This window comes from Scyliorhinus torazame, chromosome 18 (assembly GCF_047496885.1).
Source record: "Scyliorhinus torazame isolate Kashiwa2021f chromosome 18, sScyTor2.1, whole genome shotgun sequence".
NCBI classification, from domain to species: domain Eukaryota; kingdom Metazoa; phylum Chordata; class Chondrichthyes; order Carcharhiniformes; family Scyliorhinidae; genus Scyliorhinus; species Scyliorhinus torazame.
Window position 1 is genome coordinate 43,950,958 of NC_092724.1, and position 21,207 is coordinate 43,972,164.

At 48.0% G+C, this 21,207-nt stretch overlaps 1 protein-coding gene across 3 annotated transcripts in view; it reads right to left on the reverse strand.

The window, feature by feature from the left end:
* Positions 1-21,207, reverse strand: part of LOC140395177 (phospholipid-transporting ATPase ABCA1-like) — a 246,267-nt gene that overhangs the window by 50,022 nt on the left and 175,038 nt on the right. For all 3 annotated transcript variants that reach the window (XM_072482683.1, XM_072482684.1, XM_072482682.1), the window contains 7 exons: positions 17,016-17,114; positions 14,110-14,293; positions 11,379-11,473; positions 11,229-11,261; positions 10,757-10,862; positions 5,125-5,199; positions 926-1,095 (listed from right to left, as the gene is read on the reverse strand). In XM_072482683.1, the coding sequence (XP_072338784.1) occupies positions 926-1,095; positions 5,125-5,199; positions 10,757-10,862; positions 11,229-11,261; positions 11,379-11,473; positions 14,110-14,293; positions 17,016-17,114 (762 nt within the window). The remainder of the gene's footprint in view (positions 1-925; positions 1,096-5,124; positions 5,200-10,756; positions 10,863-11,228; positions 11,262-11,378; positions 11,474-14,109; positions 14,294-17,015; positions 17,115-21,207) is intronic.

Here is a 21,207-nt window from a genome sequence, read left to right on the forward strand (position 1 = left end):
CTCCCCAACCCCCCCCCCCCCCCCGCACGCACTCTCCTCCCCCCCCCCCCCCCACGCACTCTCCCCAACCCCCCCCCCCCCCCGGCACGCACTCTCCCCAACCCCCACCCCCCCCCTCCTCCCTGGCACACACCCTCCCCAACAACCCCCCCCCCTTCTCCTCCCCGGCACGCACCCTCCCTCTCCTCCCCGGCACGCACTCTCCCCAACGATATACTTCTACTGGGGTCAAAGGACAAGGAGGTGGGTCTCATGGGCAAGATAAGCTCGAGGCAGGTAAAGTGGGTGGGGCAGTGGTGAAAGAGAGGAGGGAGAAAATGGAGAAAGAGATGCAGAATCAGGGCTAGGGGAAATCTGGGGAGGTTTTCACCTTATCGGTATCAGAACAGTAGAGACAGTTAAAAGGATGGTCTCAACCTTGGTGACAAAGAAATACAGGAGCACCTCATATTTGTTATTGGCGCTGAAGATGACAGCGAACAGGGGAAAGGAGCTTAAGATCTCTGGTAGTCGACAAAATAAGCCTGGAGTGGTGGGTGTCTAATTTAATATGAAACAGTTTCAGGCAAGGAACAGCATAAGGCAATGTAGGAGGAGATTAATCCCATTGGATAAACGGCAAATATTCATCTATGAGTCTCAGCAGCAGGCTATTTGCTTGTAGAAGGCATGACTGTTGAGCTCAATGCTGTTTTTGCCTCATGTTCACACTCACATGGTACCAGAGCCATTGGACAGTGATCACAAATCATGAAGAGAAACCTTAGCCGGTGGCGGGGGGGAGGGGGCTTGCTGCTGGTCCAACTACACCCCAGCGGTTGCATTGACAAAGATCAAAGGTGGGATCCCTGATCTGTCTGGCTCAATGCCCAGTGAGTACCGTTTAATTTGCAAGTGTATTTATGAGATTCTACCAACTACTTACAGTGCGACCTCGGAGAACTGTTCTTTGGTCAGGTTGAGTGGGTGGTTGAAGGCTGTAATCCCAAACCTTCTGGGATCTTTTCCAGCTGGAAGATTTGCTCTCAGCACTGCATTGTTCATAACATTCACGAAACTCACCATGGAATGCCAGCCTTTGTTGTTGAACCAGACCTGCAATAAAAAGTAAAGATTAGTTCCACCATGTCAGGAGCCTATTTAATCACTCAGTTGCATCTGAACATTATGTAGTTGGGTAACAGGCATCGGCAATCACGCTGAAGCTGATACATAGAGAATATTCTACTGGAGTATCAAAGATTCCATTTTCTTCAACCTATGTCTAATCTTCTCCCCTGTCTTGCAATGCAAACTGAGTCAGTCCCTGGTCAGACGTCCTCTGTAACCAGCATCCTGAAATAACTGAACATTGTCACTGCTGGGAAGATGGATTCAGTTCATTCTGTGACCATGAGCCAGTGGCTGGGAAAATAATGGACAGGAGCAATGGTGAATATTGTGGTGCCCAGGAGGAATGGTAACTAACAAAGATTGTGGGGGCGATTCTCCGATATGGAGGCCAAGTGTTCGCGCGGTCGTGAACGCTGTCACGTTTCACGGCGGCGCGAACAGGGTCCGGGTACGGCCTATTCTGTCCCCCACAGGGGGCCAGCACAGCGCTGGAGTGGTTCACGCCACTCCAGCGTCCTTGCTGTGCCAACCTGTGCATGCGCAGTTGGACCGCACCATCCTGCGCATGCGCGGGGAACGTCTTACGCACGCCGGCCCCTCACCAACATGGGGCCGGTGTTCTGGGGCCGCGCGCGGAAGGAGGTAGGCCTGGGGGGGGGGGGGGGGGGGGGGGAGAGAAGAGGCCGGCTCCGGTGGGCCCCGATCGCGGGCCAGGCCCCATCGGAGGCCACCCCGGTGAAGGAGCCCCTCTCCCTCCCCCTCAGCGTTCCCGCAGAGTTCCCGCCGGCAGCGACCAGGGGTGGATGGCACAGGAACCTGTCGTGTCGTAGCGGCCGCTCGGCCCATCTGGGCCGGAGAATCGCCGCTCGCCGGTTCTTCGAGCGCCGCTGGTTTCCGGGTGGTGGGAGAATCGCGTGCAGGGTCGGGGCGGCGTGGCGCGATTCGCGCGGCGCTCCGGCGATTCTCCCACCCGGCGGGGGGGGGGGGGGGAATAGCGCCCAGTGTGTAAGAGTTGCTCATCGAGTAGCAACAACTGAGGGGGAGGGAAGGTTTATGGGGGCACCATACACTGCTCAGCATGTAGGAGGGAGCGGGTCAGCAGTGGACAGAATGCACCAGAGACAGCGCCTGATTGAGCAACATCAGACTGGTGCAGGCACAAACCAGTACTGCCAACGGCTGACTGGCACACACCAATGAGGTATGTGTGCTGACAGACGCAGAGGAGTGAGCCAAGTGCCTGTGTACAACTGTTCCTGGTGCCTGGCCAATCAGCGTCAGGAGTCACGGTGTAACCGAACTGAAATGGCTTGGTGCAGTAATCGAGCCAACCTATACTTGCCCAGTTTGGCTGAAAGCAGCTGGAACCCTGCACCAGAGTGTAGCTCGGAGACATAGTGTAGTTGGTGGTGGCATAGAACACGCTGCCCGAGAGGGTAGTGGAGGCAGGTACTCTCGCAACATTTAAGAAGCAATTGGATGAGCACTTAAATTCGCCAAGGGATTTTTAAAATTTAAAGTGTCCAATTCTTTTTTCCCCAAATGAAGGGGCAATTTAGTGTGATCAATCCACCTACCCTGCACATTTCTGGGATGTGGGATGAGACCCACGTAGACACGGGGAGAACGTGCAATCATGGACAGTGGCCGAGGGCTGGGATCGAACCCGGGTCCTCGTCACCGTGAGGCAGTAGTGCTAACTAGTATAGATTGGTGTTTGATGGTTGGCATAGACATGGTGGGCCAAAGGGCCTGTTTCTGTGTTGTATCACTCCATAATGTTGCTGGGCTAGTAATCCAGAGTTCAGGTCCCTGGAGACAGGGGTTCAAACCTCTGGTGAAAATTTGATTCAATTCAATTGACAAAACTATTCTCAGGAAGAGTGACTGAAAACTATCGATTGTCAGAAAAACCTATCTGGTTCACTCATGTTACAGTGGCACAGTGGTTAGCACTGCTGGCTCACAACGCCATAGACCCAGGTTCAATTCCGGCCTTGGGTGACGGTCTGTGTGGAGTTGCACTTTCTCCCCATTTCTACGTGGGTTTCCTCCAGGTTGCAGACGACACTAAGGTGAGCGGTAAAGCAAAAAGTGCAAAGGATACCGGAAGTCTGCAGAGGGATTTGGATAGGTTAGGTGAATGGGCTAGGGTCTGGCAGATGGAATTCAATGTTACCAAGTGTGAGGCTATCCATTTTGGGAGGAATAACAGCAGAATGGATTATTATTTAAACGGTAAGATGTTAAAACATGCTGCTGTGCAGAGGGACCTGGGTGTGCTGGTGCACGAGTCGCAAAAAGTTGGTGCGCAGGTGCAACAGGTGATTAAGAAGGCTAATCGAGTTTTGTCTTTCATTGCTAGAGGGATGGAGTTCAAGACTAGGGAGGTTATGCTGCAATTGTAGAAGGTGTTGGTGAGGCCACATCTGGAGTATGGTGTTCAGTTTTGGTCTCCTTACCTGAGAAAGGACATATTGGCACTGGAGGGAGTGCAGAGGAGATTCACTAGGTTGATCCCAGAGTTGAGGGGATTAGATTATGACGAGAGGTTGAGTAGACTGGGACTGTACTCATTGGAGTTTAGAAGGATGCGGGGGGATCTTATTGAAACATATAAAATTATGAAGGGAATAGATAGGATAGATGTGGGCAGGTTGTTTCCACTGGTCGGGGAAAGCAGAACTAGGGGGCATAGCCTCAAAATAAGGGGAAGTAGATTTAGGACCGAGTTTAGGAGGAACTTCTTCACCCAAAGGGTTGTGAATCTCTGGAATTCCTTGCCCAGTGAAGCAGTTGAGGCTCCTTCTTTAAACGTTTTTAAGAAAAAGATAAGATACCTTTCTAAAGAATAAAGGGATTCGGGGATATGGTGTACAGGCCGGAGAGTGGAGCTGAGTCCACAAAGATCAGCCATGATCTCATTGAATGGCGGAGCAGGCTCGAGGGGCCAGATGGCCTACTCCTGTTCCTAGTTCTTATGTTCTAGTTCTTATGTAATCCAGTTTCGCCCCCGTAGTCCAAAGAGGTGTAGGTTAGGTGAATTAGCATAATAAATTTCCCCTTAGTGTCCAAATATGTGCAGTTTAGGTGGGGTTATGGGGCTAGGGTGGGGAGTGAGCCTGGGCAGGGTTCTCTTTCAGAGTGTCGGTAAAGAGCCGATGGGCCGAATGGCCTCCTTCTGCACTGTAGGAATTCTACGATTCTTTATCTTTCAGGGAAGGAAATCTACCATCCTTCCCTCATCTGGTCTACATGTGACTCCAGCCCCACAGCAATGTTGGTGCCTCTTAATTGTTCTTAATGGGTGGACAACAAATGTTGGCCCTGCTAGTGATGCCCACAGCGCATGAACACATGTTTTTAGAAGCTATGCAAAAAACAAATAACAACCTTCGTGTCCTTCAGGAATTCTAACCTCCATAATTTAAAATTAAATATTAGCAGAGCTCCGGTGGTGTTGCATGTAGCAAGTCAATCAACTCGCAGTTCACAGCATGTTGCACCACACAATGCACAGTGCATTATTCTGAAACTATAGCGCAATTATATTGAATTTACAGCACAGGGACAGGCCTTTTGGTCCATCTGAACTATGTCTGTGGTTATACGCAACATGAGCATTTCCTGCCTTACTTTCTCTAATTCTATCAGCATCTCTTTCTGTTCCTCTCACTCTCTTGGATGTAAAGCTTCCCTTTAAATACATCTCTGCTATTCAACTCTACTCCCTGTGGTTTGATCTGGCCTCACCTTTTAAGGTTATGTGTTTTAACAGAGTTTGATTGCTACGTGTTTTAACAGAGTTTGATTGCTGTGTAGAGGGCAACTTGCAGATTGCAAATTTGCTTGCAAATTTCTGGGCTCCAAATCAAAAGATAACAGTAGCAAGTAACTGGCTTTAACAAAAAAAAAGGTTTTGATGTTTCGGAGTGTAATGGACTCAAATCTAAAGACAGAGTGAGAGTCAGACAGGCAGGAAAAGATTGACAGAAAAACTTTCAGACATACTTTTACATTGTTTTTTGTGTTCAGCCCCTCAATAAAGTTTGCGATGTTTCCCAGCAGTCGGTCCATGGAACTGCCCTGAGGGCAACAGGAAACTGAATGTCAATAATTCAAAGTACGAGGCAAGTACGACAAAATATTTTGTACAGCATTTAAGTCAGAATCCCAAATCAGGTAACTGACAAATTAAGTAACGAGTGTTTCCAGGGCAGTTACATTTCATGTTCCAAAAACACTGATTCATTTGACACACTTCTTTTAATTAGCCTGCAGTTCCGCTAAGCACCTCCTGATGGCGATCCAGCCTGAACCATCAGTTGACAGGAGCTGTTGAGGCAGATGCTCAGACCTGGAATTTATGGAATGCGTCATTCAGAATATATATACATTCTGTTCCTGTGGAATATTTCCATTACATATGTATAGGTTGTAACACATGATTCATAGGGGAGTGGTTATATTTTACATCACGTGTACAAAGGATGAACACCAACAAAAGTGAATATACAACTGTGATGAATATAAGAAATTGTCATATTTTATATTTTTTGCAGTAATGTTATTAAAACCCGGGTTAAGATGCATACAGACAGTATGTCTGCTAGAACAGTGATATTAATAGCTGTAAAAGTGAGGTCACAATTGATTAAGTAGGGACCTGGGTTCGATTTTGAATTCTCCCTCAGTATACCCGAACAGGGCCGTGGTGTGGCGACTCGGGGATTTTCACTGTAACTTCATTGCAGTGTTAATGTAACCATTCTCTGCTGCTTGAATTTTGGCAGCATGGTGGCACAGTTGTTAGCACTGCTGCCTCACATCTCCAGGGTGCCGCGTTCAATTCTGGCCTTATCTGTGTGGAGTTTAACACATTCTCGTCATGTCTGCGTGGGTTTCCTCTGGGTGCTCAGATTTCCTCCCACAGTCCAAAAGATGTGTAGATTAGGTGGGTGGCCATGCTAAATTGCCCCTTAGTGTCCAAAAGCTTAGGTGGGGTTACTGGGTTATGGTGATAGGGTGGAGGCGTGGTAAGTAGGGTGCTCTTTCCAAGGGTCGGTGCAGACTTGATGGGCCTCCTTCTGCACTATAAATTCTATAATTCTATGATTAATGGCTTGGGTCACTGTCTGTCCGGAGGGTCTGCATGTTCTCCCCGTGTCTGCGTGGGTTTCCTCCGGGTGCTCCGGTTTCCTCCCACAAGTCCAGAAAGACGTGCTTGTTAGGTGAATTGGACATTCTGAATTCTCCCTCAGTGTACCCGAACAGGCGCCAGAGTGTGGCGACTAGGGGATTTTCACAGTAACTTCATTGCAGTGTTAATGTAAGCCTACTTGTGACACTAATAAAGATGATAATTATACGCTTTCTGCTAATCAATCTCAAAAAACATTTACTTGTTTACAGATAGCTAGCTAATGAAATATTGTTTAGATTTGAAGGACCACTGGGTGTAGATAATTTATGGAGGGTATTGTGTTTGATCCTGGCTAAACAAGTCAAAGGACATCTCGCAAGAAGAGACAAAATAATGCCTTATGCTTTGGGTACAAATTATATAGTTAATGGGAGGAACCAGGTCTGTCTGAAGACTCAGTAGTTTCCTAAACTCTAATATGAACAGAGGTGTTCCAGTTTGGACCTGAAACGTTCTCTGTCCAAGGACTTTGCACAGAGATAAGCAAGTCAAACCCTGGTTGTTAACTATATTCATGAGTGGTATTTAATACATATTAGTTTGCTTAATTGGAGTATAGAGGCAGGTTTAGGAAGTAAGTTGAATTTCCTTCTTTTACTTATGAACATTTGTAACTGTTGTCTGTAAAACTTCTTCTTTGTTGCTAATGTGGTTTATTCTGTGATTAATTAAAGTTTGTTTTAACATTAAAGGTACCCATTGGTCAGTGTTATCACTCCTGTGGTGCAGTAACATTTGCTCAGTTTTACAAATTGAAAATAGTTGGGTTCATGTTCAGGATCGTAACACTACACAAAACAGATCCCACCTTCAGTCAGGGTGTGGGGGTTACAGAAAGTACAAATTTAGGCTCAGACTGTAAACTACATATGCACCATGGTAGCAACAAGTATAAAAAGAAACAACAATTTTCTATCTCCAAAACAATGAGAATTTATAATAGCACGAGTTGAAAAACACTTGTGTTCGCATCCCCTGAGGAAACAAACAAAGGCGGCAGATTTATGAATCACTCTGGAACCAGGGATGGAAGCTTCCCCTGTCTGCTGACGGTAGAAATCCATGGCATCAAATGGTCTCAATTAGTTGGTACTTAACACTACTAAACTGGCCCCAATTTCCAAATCTCAATAAGAGGCAACAAACATTCCTGGTAAAGGAAAATGGAAAAATGTTCCCGTTGAGCAATTTAGGACTCCTCAAAGAGTTAGATTGAGCAGAAGCTTTGCTCAATATTGATTTTGTGCTCTACATTCCCAGGTTGCATACGAGGGGGCAGTGCAGGGGAAGCAAAATGTTGTTTCTAACCAGTAATGTACTCAGTCTGCGAGTGCATGATGTTAACACTACATGGAATAGCAAAGCTATTGGCCTCATCCTCACCAACCTGCCTGCCGCAAGTGCACCTGTCCATGACAGTATCGGTAGGAGTGACCAACCGCACAGTCCTCGTAGAGAAAAAGTCCCGTCTTCACATTGAAGATACCTTCCATAGCATGTAGCACCACCCTGCTACATGGGATCGACTTCAAACAGATCTAGCAGCTCAAAACTGTGCATTCATGAGGGACTGTGGGCCATTAGCAGCAGCAGAATTGTACTCAACCACAATATGTAACCTCATGGCCGGGCACATCCCCCACTCTAGCATCAACCATCAAGCCAGGGGATCAACCCTGGTTCAATGAAGAGTGCAGGAGAGCATGCCAGGAGCAGCACCAAGCATACCGAAAATGAAGTGTCAGCCAAACGAAGCAACAAAAAAGGTCTGCTTGCTGCTTATGCTGTTTGGTACCCAAGTAATGGACAGAGTTAAGCGATCCCACAAGATCGAAGCCCTGTATTCCTGCCACATCCAGTCTTGAATGGTGGTGGACAATTAAACAACTCACTGTAGGCGGAGGCACTAGAAATATTCCCATCATTAATGATGGAAGAGCCCAGCACATTAGTGCAAAGGATGAGGCGGAATCATTCACAACAATCTTCAGCCAGAAGTGCCGAGCGGATGCCCCATCTCAACTTCATCAGGAAGTCCACAACATCAGATGTCAGTCTTCAGCCAATTCAATTCATCCCAGATGATATCAAGAAATGGCTGAAGGTACTGGCATCTGTGATGTTGGGGGCTTCCAGGGGAAGTTGAGATGGGTCTTCCACTCGGCACGTCCGGCTAACGATTGTTGTGATTGCTATGGGCCCTGACAATATTCCAGAACAGTACTGAAGACTTGTGCTCCAGAACTTGCTGCACCCCTAACCAAGCTGTTCCAGTACAGCTACAACACTGGCATCTACCCGGCAATGTGGAAAATTGGCCAGGTATTCCCTGTACAGAAGAAACAGGACAAATCCAACTCAGCCAATTAGCACCCCATCAGTCTACTCTCGGTCATCAATAGTGTGATGCATGGGGTCATCAACAGTGCTACTAAGCAGCACTTACGCATCAATAACCTGCTTACAAACGCTCAGTTTGGGTTTTGCCAGGTTCACTCAGCTCCTGATCTCATTACAGCCTTGGTTCAAACGTGGACAAAAGAACTGAACTCCAGAGAGTGACTGCCCCTGACTTCCAGGCAGCATTTGATCGAGTATGGTGTGACGATTGGAAGATGTTAGGAAAATTGGGTTATAACGTAGTGAGCAATTTAAGGGTTAAAAGCCTGGGGTTAGAATGTGTTTTTTGGGGAATAATTCTGTTCTGCAGGGCTTTAGCAGCCAGCATCCAAAATTGACAAAGGAATGTGTTTTTCAGTCTGGGTTAATACATAGTGGTTGAAATGGGGAAGTCCCTGGGGAGTTAACGTGCTTTGCTGCCTGCAAAGGGCCGGGATTCTCCGACCCAATCCCCGGGGGTGGGGGGTGCGAGAATCGTGCCCCGTCGCCCACTTCCCCATTCTCCGGCGCTGATTTTCGGGCGCCTGCGGGATCACCGCCGCGCCGGTCGGGGGCTGTTGACAGTGGCCTCCCCGGCGATTTCTGGGCCCCGATAGGCCGAGTGGGCGCGGAGTTTGGCCAAGTCCCGCCGGCGTGGGTTACTCAGGTCCCAAACGGCAGGACCTGGAAGGCGAGTGTGCGTGGGCCATCCTGGGGGGGGGGCCCCACGTTGGCCTGGTCCGCGATCGGGGCCTACCGATCGGTGGGCAGGCGGGTTCCGTGGGGGCCTACTTTACTCCGCGCCAAGCCCCTGTAGGTCTCCGCGAACTCGCGCGGGCCGTTCCGCGCTGGCTGGAGCTGCGGGGACCACTCTGGTGCCAACCTAGCCCCCTAGGAAGGGGAGATTCCTCACTTTCAGGACCTTGACACCAGAGTGGTTGGTGCCGGTTTTCACGCCGGCGTGGGGACATTGCTCCATTATTAGAGAATCCCGTCCAAGTTGTTTTTCAGCTTGGGGAGATGAGGTCATTTCTGGGTGGAGCCAAGGAAAGCAGAGAGATATTTTGAAAGCATTAGAGAGGTATTTGGTGGAGAAACCTTGGAGCGAGGAGTTGCATTCTGATCTGCCTGACACAAAGTCCACAATTCTCCCACAGTAAGATAGATTGAGAGCTGTATGTTTCTTTTCTTGTTGTTTAATGGGAAATTGAATAGTTGTGTTTAAGGTATAAATGGTAAGCTGCTCGTTTGGGGTAAGAAGTTAAAACGTTTAATATTGTACTTATAATAAAGTTTTGTTTTAAAAATACTCAAGCCTGATTTCTTCATGTAATCACTCCTGGAGCGAATCATTCTTCCCGCACAGTGTTACAAACAAACTAAAATATTGGGGTTTCGGTCCAGTACCTAGCCACATTTGGGGTCTGGTCTGGGATCGTAATAATGGCACCAAGTAGCCCTCACAAAACTGGAGTCATTGAGAATCAGGAGGAAACCCTCTTCTGGTTGGCACAAATGAAGATGGCTGTGGTGATCGAAGGTTAATAATCTCAGCTCCAGGACAATCATCAGGACCTAGACCCAAACATAGTCAGCTGCTTCAACAATGGCCTTCCTTTCATCATAAGTTCAGAAGTGGGGATGTTCACAGATGACAGCATAATGTCCAGCATTATTTGTGACTCCTCAGATTCTGAAGTAGTCCATGTCCAAAGGCAGCAAGACCTGAAAAATATCCCGGCTTGGGCTGACAAGTGGCAAGTAACATTTGTGCCACACAAGTGCCAGGCAATGACCATCTGGGGGTACCATTGGCCAGAAACTGAACTGGCCCTATAAATGTTGGTCTAGTCAGCAACACTCACATCCAAAAAATTAGCATTCCATTCCCCAGTGCCAAAGCCCTGGTGTTAATTTCTTTACAAAACAAAGACCAACATGCATAGCAGCTCTGAACAATTCAGGAGGTTGGTTGCCCGGACTGTGCATTACTAACACCTAACAGACATGCAGCAGAAAACACAGCTTAAAAAAATGCCAAGATTTAGGCCAGTTCCATACCTTTGTGACATTCATTCGTGAACTGATCTCAATGATGGAGTTATTAACTTCATTCAGGGAAGGCAAAACCTGGGAACTCTGTGCTCCCAATGAGAATCCTCCATACCTACAACAGATCATCACAATGAAGGGTCTGAGTTTTTTCATTTTGCTCACCTCTTATTGTACCCCTTGAAGCCCGGACAGCACATGAAAACATTACAGTTTTCCAGGGTGCAGTTTCATTCTTACATTGATTAAAAAATAGAAAACACTGTGCAAATGTTGGAGATCAAACAAACAGAAAACAGAAACTAATGACATCTGACATCAGTGAATGTCCAATTACTGACCACAGGACCTTGCAGGGAAGGACAGATTCTTTTCAATTGAAGAAGTTAAAGGTCACAATACTGCTTAACATTTGTACAACCAAAATACAAATGCAAACCTTCACAAAAATCTTTTATTACTGTACTGCAATAAAACTAACCTGAATTCATTCACCCACTTCTTAGTTTTCAGACTGTAAACATGAATAAGAAGGTTAAGTTAAACGCAGAAGACTGGATTTAAAAAAAGCATCAGTACATGTCTAGTGACAGATATATTGGTTTGCACCCAAACTGGTGCCACATTGTACCTTTTACCGATGATCTGGGGGTAGGTCTTCACAAGATAGTCAGAGATATTTCTGCCAGTTAGGTTCTGAAGAATGTCTCCTGTATTTCGCCGCAACTGTTCAAAAGCAGAAATCCAACTTTGTTAGTTGAAAGCAGTGTTACACTATCCCCAATCACAGCCACTGCAGGCATGCCCATAGCAACAACCATCACCACTGGCCATGTAATTAATCCTTCTTGCCGATGGAATGGGGGATTAAGATTGGGAATGGGGCGGTGGGTAGAAGAAATTAAACATCTTAAAATGTCTCTCAAAAAGACTTTATAGTAGTGACCCACAAGTCAGAGAGTTGAAGGTTTAAAATGTTCCTTTCGAATGCTTCCGCAACCCAATACTGCTAATTAAAGCCAAGGTTGAGGAACACAGGGTGGAACTCGCGTCATGTAAGGGGCCTGAAAAGGGGAACAGGCGGCCAAGGCCGCACATGGCCCCATTTAGTACAGTGGGGAGCTATGCTCACCGGAACTCCCCGGTGTAACGAGACGTCGGACCCCCAAAGCGATCCCCGACCTCCCACCCCCAGCCCGAATGAAGTGGCAGTGCCAACCTGGCACCCTGGCAGTGCCCATGTCAGCTGGCAAAATCACCTGGACAGCTTGACAGTGCCAGGCTGGCACTGTCAGGGTGCCCAGCTGGCACCAGCTGTGCCAGGGCACCACCCTGCCCAAAGGGATGCAGTTGGGGACCTCCGATCCCCTGGAAGACACCCACGAGTGCCCCACCAGTTTTGGTTTTTTTTTCTTCAAAAAATATACTTTATTCACAAAATCTATCATAAACATTACAGAACATTTCGAATTGTCTTGACTGTACATTTCCATCAGAGTTACACATTCCCTTGACTTTCCTCCATTCAATTTTGATAATATTATACACATATCACTCTTTACGTTACAATTCCTTCTTAAATATTTACATTGTCATGTTTCTTTTATACATTGGAGTGTTAATGACCCAGATCGAGGGGGGTTTACACTGTTACCCGCCCCTCAATGTACATTTGCTGGTAAGACCTTACACAGTGGTCTTTCCCCATTGCGAGTGCCCCACCAGTGCTGAGCGGTGCTCACCCGAGGTCTCCGAGGCGAAGGGGATGAACCCCAAGCCTTGGGTACCTCAGGAATCTGCACATTACAGTGAGACTTACTGTCTGCTCTAATGTGCAGATTTGCCAAAACTTGATCCCGCCCACAATGCACAATACATTGCAAGGTGTTGTGAGGCAGGTAAATCCCAGGAGCGGGGTCTCAGCTTCTATCGGCCACGCTGCGTCGCGGCGAGCTGCTTTTTGGATACAGATTGGCCATTGGATCGCGCCCAAAGTTATTTATGTGAAAGCAGAAAAAACAAGGCTCAGGCCAAGCTGGCACACAATCGTGCGGGGTTTGTGACAAGTTAACACTGGTGATTTCCAGGACAAATGTGGGTATAAGAATGGATACGGGGCAAAAGTGAAACAAATACATGGGAAGTGAAGCCTATAGACGGGTTGCGGCTGACATAACGGGCAGGATTCTCTGTTGGCCGACACCGGAATTGGGAAATGCGATTGGTCGCCGAAATTGTGGCAGGCCGCGGTTTCATGCCACATCGCAATTCTCCGGTGCCACGACAGCGGCGACAATGCGTTCCAGAACACATGTACAGTAAACACCGTTGGCATATCATTAGTGGGCCTGACCCAGTATTCTCTTGAGTCTCTGTGATGCTCCGCCTCCACTGGGGCGAATCCCTGACAGCTTTGTTTTTAAAAATCGCGAAACATGCGCGGTAGCTGCTGAGGGAGAGAGGGGGTACGGCAAGTGTCCAACATTGCCATAGTTTGCTGACAGATGTGCCGTTGGCCGGGGGACTTCTGCCAGGGCCGGAGGGAGTAGCAAGGGTGGCCAGGTGGTGGGCTGTGGGGTCGGGGTGGATGGGCACGGAGCACCATTGCCACGACCTGCAAGGCAGCCATGCAGCTGCACACTCTGCTGACTGCCTGTGAACTTAGGTCCACAGGTCACATGGGTGCCCCCCCCCCCCCCCCCCCCCCTCCCCTCCTAGGTGTCCTCTGGCCCCAGTGGACCCATCTGCAGGACCGGTGCACTCCAGCGCAACCAGTGCCATCTTGTTGGCTGGGATGAGTGTGTGCGGGGAGTGTAATGTGTCTATGCGGCTGCAGCTCGTCAGCCTCCCAAGTGTCAATCACGGACCCGGCGAATCCTGCACCGTTTCTCATTGGAATCAATTGTGTTCCACGTGCTAGCCCTAGCTGAATCGATCCAGGTGCAGTGCCTGCCCCGGTGCCAACACTTACTAATGGAGAATCCACCCAAGAGTTTTGATAAATAACAAGTGTACAATTGCAGCTAGATCAGGATTACAACCACACTCCCAATTACGTGGGATGCACACATCTGAGCATGTGCAGTGACATCAAAACAAATGCACTAAGATTTCCTCAAGCCTGAGCCGATTTACAATTCTACCAGAAATGCTTCAGTGTCACTGCACACAACAGCGTTAATGGTGCCCTCGAGTGTCCATTGTGAAATCCCAACAGAATAGTGAAAAAAAATCTCACAATTTGAGTAACATGCAAATTAACCCAAACTTTACCAAAGATTTTACTGTAGCTTGAAAATGATCAGCACCACAGAATAAAACACCTACAACTGCACCCATAGCCTCTGGCCTATCTAACCCACCTCAGGAGGCGGGAGGCCTCCTGCTCCTTCTTCACATTTAGGCAGCATCCTCTGGATATCGTCCGAGCTGCACTCACATGCAGGGGAAGGATTTTGTACAGTCCAGCCACCAGTGCGAAAGATGTCCGTGATCGATTGTGAAACTGGGGGAGTTATCCATTCAGAATCACCTGCGAGGCAGTCTCTGTGGTGGAGGAGGGGAATAGGGCAGGAAAATGGTGGGAAGAAATATAAAATAAAAATAAATTCTTAAAGACCTTCCAATGTAAGCACAACTATTCAAGATTGGTTACAAATTCAAGGCGAAGGAACATTCCAGCACAGTATTGTCATGCTACCAATTCCATTTAAGACAAGGACATAAGAACTAGAAGCAGGATTAGGCCATTCAGCCCCTCGAGCGCACTCTTGCCATTCAACACAATCGTGACTGATCTCAGCCACATCTCCACCTTCCTGCCCACTCCCCGAACCCTTCATTCCGCTACTAATTAAAAACTTAACTCTTTTTTAAATAAATTTAGTGTACCCAGTTACTTGTTTTCCCAATTAAGGAGCAATTTAGCATGGCCAATCCAACTACCTTGCACATCTTTGGGTTGTGGGAGTGAGATCCACACACACACGGGGAGAATGTGCAAACTCCACACGGACAGTGACCCAGGGCTGGGTCCTCGGCGCCGTGAGGCAAATTTAGAACCTACCTATCGCCTCCTTAAATTTGTTTAGTGTTCCAGCTTCCACTGCACTCTGGGGTAGAGAATTCGCGACCCTTTGAGTGAAGTCATTCTTCCTTATTTCGGTTGTAAATCTGCCATCTCTTAGCCTAAAACTATGGCTTCACATTCCAGAATGTCCAACAAGGGGAACCATCCATTCTCAATCTAACCTGTCAATCCCCTTTTGCATCTGACCTCCTCTCAGCTCCCGTCCCGTATAGGCCTAAACTGCTCAATCTCTCTTCATAATAAAAGTCCTTCATCCCTGGAATCAATCTAGTGAACCTTCTCTGAACTGCCTCTAATACATTTACGTCCTTCCTTAAATAAGGGGGCAAAAGGGTACTACTCCAGATGCGGTCTTGCCAATACGCTATACAGTTGCAACAGCACCTCCTTACTTTAGTAAAGTCGCCATAGCCCCAGATGACCTTAGGCTATTTCTCCTTTGAGGGGGGCGAGCTGACTGTTGGTGATTTAAACTGAGGATCACCATACCTCAGGCGAAGGGCAAGGTTGAGAATGTGGAGCCTTGGCGAATAACCTCAGCCGGTATGGGAATTGAACCCTTGCTGTTGACGTCACTCTGCATCAGCTATCCAGCTATTGCTATTCCATTGGCAATAAATGGGAAAATTCCATTTGCTTTCCTTGTTACCAGCTGCATCCTCCTCCTAACTTTCCCACCACTGACACCCTACTTCTCCCTGGCAAATGTTGCAAGGCTAAACCAGCAAAGAGGGCAGTAAAATTCCCCGCTGCCCTCCCATCCATCAATGCCTGTCTGAAATTTTGATGGGATGTGCAAGGCCCATAATTGGCCAATTGTTGGCCACTCAAGGGCCGCTTCCTACCCCCCCTCAATCTGTAGGTGGGTGGTCGTCATTCAGGGGAGGAGGGGGAGGGGGGAGGAGCTCAACAGGTCACTCTGCCTGGGCCTCCAGTGGGAAAGGGTGGATCCCTTTTTCATATTCCCCCCTCTTTATCTTTTAATTTCCTCCAGGCTTACAAGTCCCCAAGATATCTGCACTGCTCCAATTCTAGCCTCTTGTGCAACTCTGATTTTAATTGCCACAACATTGGTGGTTTTGCAATCAGTTGTCAAGGTCTTACGTTTGGAAATTCTCTTCCTAAACCTCTTGCTTCTCTTCATTCTAAGATGCCCCTTAAAGCTTACCTCTGACTAAGCTTCTGGCCATCTGCCCCAATGTCTCCTTGTGTCATGTTGCCAAATTTTGTTTGAGGCACCTTGGTTATGTTTTACAACATTAAAGGTGCCAAATGTATCTAAAGTTGGCGTTACTGTTTTTACCTTTGATGTGTACCTTCGAATGACAAAAGTCACAGAGTTTACATCCTTGTTCCTGTTCAGGTACCCCAAGTTGCTGCTACTATTGGAACATTTGGTGTTCTGATTGAGGATAATATAATAATAATAATAATCACTTATTGTCACAAGTCGGCTTCAATGAAGTTACTGTGAAAAGCCCCTAACAGCCACATTCCGGCGCCTGTTCGGGGAGGCTGGTACGGGAATTGAACCCGCGCTGCTGGCTGTGCTCTGCATTTAAAACCAGCTCTTTAGCCCAGTGTGCTAAACCAGCCCCATCTCCAATGAAGCAACAGCGCTAAGCAAAGCCATTTGTAAACCTCCAGAATCTTCTACTGAAGCAGGGTGAACCAGTATATAAGAATTCCAAACTGGAAGTGGATGGAGTGGTCCAGACTTCTTGGGCTGTAGTTTGGATCCACAGTTCAAGGGAAGAAATTACTATTCTTGTGTGGGTTCCCAACATGTGCAATAAGAGGAGTTATTCTGTTTACTCAGAGCTTGAAATGAGTCCCATGCATAATCTTGACACAGCCTCCGGAATCTGTACATTAAAAAATTGTGGGGCTGTCAAATTTGACGCCTCATTAATTCAGTACTTTGATCGACTGTCTGTTTCTGATAGTCGCACACACAATAATAGAGTGACTTGCCGAATCTGTAATGTGGAGTAGACCCGAGAATTGTTCATGTGTTCATTAAAGCAGAGTAGATAAAGGGATCTAAATGTTATGATAACAGCGACAACTTGAATTTGTATTGATTGAGTGAAAAGCAGTGAGGTAGGGGGAGGAAGGAAGATTAGATGCAAACATCATATCATATCAAGAACAGAGTCACCTGCGACTGACACTCACTCATTCGCTCCATCTGCCATACACCAGGTGCCAAATCCAGGATCGTCGAGGAGTGCACTGATCAGCTCACGGGTGTTGGGATCCTCTGGAAAATCATCACTGAAGGGCCGATAAGATAAATTTGACCAACAATATCAGCATTGTGAACTCAGCTGTTGAGTCCAATCAGAAATACAAACTGTTGGATAAGACGGAGCTGGAACAGTTCCGGTCTGATCGAACAACAACATATGGGTAGAGACGCCAATAGATTCAAGGGGTCACGAGGATGAGCAAGTTTTTCGGGGTAGAAGACAGATGTGTGAGGGAAGCCCAGCAAACTAGGTCCATATGTTTTGGGCATGCCTGAAGCTTGGAGGGTTCTGGCAGGGGTTTGCCAAGGCAATGTCCACGGTTCTAGGTACGTGGGTGGTGCCGAGTCCAGAGGTGGCGATCTTTTGAGTGTCAGAAGATCCGGGAGTTCAGGGAATGAAAGAGGCCGATGTTCTGGCCTTCGCCTCCCTGGTAGCCCGGAGACGGATGCTTTTAATGTGGAGGGACTCGAAACCCCCCCCCCACCGAGTGTAGAGACTTGGGTCAATGACATGGCTGGGTTAGGGTTAGCCTCGAGAAAATAAAGTTTGCCTTAAGAGGATCAATACTAGGGTTCTCCCGAAGATGGCAGTCATTCGTCGACTTTCTTGGAGAAATTAAAAATGTCAGCAGTAGCAGCATTCCGGGGGGGGGGGCTAAGTGTTATTTTATGTTATTTCATGTGATTTGTGAAGATTGAGCCGATTGGGGAAATGTCTATTTTTTCACCATGCTAATGTTTACTGTTCTTTTTCTGCTATTGTTATAAAATTTTACAAATACTTCAATAAAAATATTTTAAATAAAAAAATTCAAGGGGTCACTGCAGTCACCTTCTACTTACTGGAGAGCCACAGGCTGGGTGGGTGAATTCCCTCCCGCACAACTACAGGCAAGATCATTCAACCAACCCCAGCTCATCCATCCAGAAAAGGACTCGTCGCCCCTCTGAGCATCTGACAGACTCTGGGGGCAGAATTTTTTTAATGGCGCAAAGGCAGGACCAGAGGTAGGTGGGCTCGCAATTTCCTGCCATCGACTGGCATGCCTGCATGCCGACATGCTCTTGCCTCAGGACCATTTTCGAACATGCCAGTTTGGGGGCAATATAGGGGGTTGAGGGAGAGGGGAACGGCTAACTGCCCGCATTTAGGTAGCCATTAAGAGTACTCTGCCGATGCCAACGGGGAATTATCAAGCCCACTACAGATGTTAAAACTCAGCTGATGAATGGAGGTGATCCCTTGGCCACAGACAGGGAGTCACTGCTCCAACTACCATTTTCAACCTCCCCCACAGCAGTGATTGCAAGGTGACCCCGGTGGAGTTGTAATCAATCCGCAGCAGAGGTCTGGCAGCAGGACTCCATCTCCATGTAGGCGAACCAGGAGGCGACTGAATTGGCAGTCCCCACATCTGAAGGTGTGGCTGCCACTCAGTGCTTGAAGGCCTCAGGAGGGCACCCGCCATCGTTAAATTAGACAGTGAGCGCTAATTAGCCAACTTGTCAAAGGTTGTCAGACACTGATATCACACAGGATTGAAATGCAGAAGCACATCCCACAACTGAGTCTTTGCTGTAAAATCAACACTTAGAGTTTGCGTAGGGTACTATTGTATTTGGACTCCCATTTAACGTGCTGCTCACACGGTGAGTAGATTGACTGAAAGATGTTGACATTCAAGGGGCTGGATTTTCCAAAAGTGGGGCTATATCCCCACGCCGGCGTAAAAAAATGTCAGGAGCGATTCTCCTACCTGCAGGGAGCTGGCAGGGCCCTGGAGTGCTTCTCGCAGCTCAGGCTGCGGATACGGGTGCCCGCACCTCCGGTCGGGAATCCGCGCACGTGCACAGCGGTGGCCTGCAGTAGCTGCACCGTGTGCCATGGTAGACTCGGACCGATATCGACATTGTAGGCCCCCCCCCCCCCCCAGATGGCGTGCGCCCGCATATCCGAGCCGACCGATCGCTGCCCCGGCCGCCCATGAGGCCCCCCTGGTGCTCGATTTCCCCCCCCCCACCCCACCCCACCAGGGTGGTCGCGGACTGAGTCCGCAGCTGCCACCTGATGTTCCCGTCCGGCAAATGTGGTTAGAACCACGCTGTCGGGATCTCGGCCAGTTTTGCTCAGAGAATTGTTGGGGGGGCCTCGGTCAATGGCCCCCCCCCCCCAGCCACGCCGCATAATCTGCCGCGAGCGACGTCGGGCACGATTCCCGGGTAAACATCGATTCTCTGCCCCTGCGCCAAATGCGATTTTGGCGCGGGGCTGCGGAGAATCCAGCCCATGGTCTTGCTCACACATGCAGCATAGCTATTTCAGTAAGGAGGGAGGAGGGACACTGGGTGCCATGGAAATCACACACCAATGAGAGTTGGGGTGGAGTCTGCCCACCTGGGACTAAGTCCCGTGTCAGGGGCAGGAACAAGAAGCAATTCCCGCTATGGAGATCAGCAGGAAACCAAGTCCAACAGTTTTTCTTCAAATCACTAGCTTTCGGAGCACTGCTCCTTCCTCAGGTGAATGAAGAGGTAGACAAAGTCAAAGATGCAAGACAATGCTTAGAATGCGAGCATTTGTAGGTAATTAAGTCTTTACAGATCCAGAGATAGGGGTAACCCCAGGTTAAAGAGACGTGAATTGTCTCAAGCCAGGACAGTTGGTAGTGATTTGTTATGTTTTAGGTGTAACATAAACGGCTTCCTTGTGGTGCACTTGACAAAGGAAAGTTCAGACGTGGAGATAACTACAACACATTTTATTAAACTATTTACACTTCTATTACTCGGGTTCGACACTACTGCTAATCCTACTATAGCTACCCAGACTGACTAACCAGTTGCTGCAATCCAGGTGGTGGATGTAATATTGAATCAACCCTATGTCTCTACTCATTGACTGTCTCCACTGGAAAGAGGCAGATCATGTGTGTGTTGTCCTTCATATATGGGTTGGTGTAATGCCCCCCTGTGGTCATGTCACCTCCGTGTGTATCGTGAATGTCTATTGGTCGTGTCCTATCTACTTAATCTATTGGTTGAGTGTGTGTGTGTGATGTCTTTGGTGCTCCCTCTAGTGTCTAGCTAGCCTACATGCATTTACATTGATGCACATAACCACAGGTAGGATTTCGCAAGTCCAGGCAAGATGGTGGGGGGGGGTGAATGTAATGCGACATGAATCCAAGGTCCCGGTTGAGGCCGTACTCATGTGTGCGGCGATTTTGCGTTGTCGCGTTGAGGCTGAATGCCCTTGACTGCTGAAGTGTTCCCCGACTGGAAGGGAACATTCCTGCCTGGTGGTGTCGTGCGATGTCCATTCATCCGTTGTCGCAGCGTCTGCATGGTCTCGCCAATGTACCACGCTTTGGGACATCCTTTCCTGCAGCGTATGAGGTAGACAACGCTGGCTGAGTCGCACGAGTATGTACTGGTGGGTGATGTTCTCACATGTAATGGTGGTACCCATGTCGATGATCTGGCACGTCTTGCAGAGATTGCCATGGCAGGGTTCAGGACGTGTGACAACGCAAAATCGCCGAGCAGAAACGTAGAGCCAAGTTCCACACACATGAGTACGGCCTCAACCGGGATATGGCTTGAGACAATTCACACCTCTTTAACCTGGGGTTACCCCTATCCCGGGATCTGTAAAGACTTAATTACCTGCAAATGCTTGCACTCAAAGCATTGTCTTGCATCTTTGACTTTGTCCATATCGATGTTTCTGGAACATACCTCTTCATTCACCTGAGGAAGGAGCAGTGCTCCAAAAGCTAGTGATTTGAAACAAACATGTTGGACTTTAACCTGGTGTTGTAAGACTTCTTACTGTGCTCACCCCAGTCCAACGGTGCATCTCCACATCATTTCTACATTTAAATAATATTCAGCCACTTTATTCTTCCTACCAAAGTGCATAACTTCACATTTTCCTACATTATATCCCATCTGCCAATATTCTTCCAACTCACCTAACCTGTCTCTATCCCTCGGTAGACTCTTTGTGTCGTGCTCACCACTTGCCTTCCCACCTATTTTTGTGTCATCTGCAAACTTTAAAAAAGGGAGAACATTGAAAAAAAAAATCACTGGCTTTCTACCTAATGGTAGTGATTT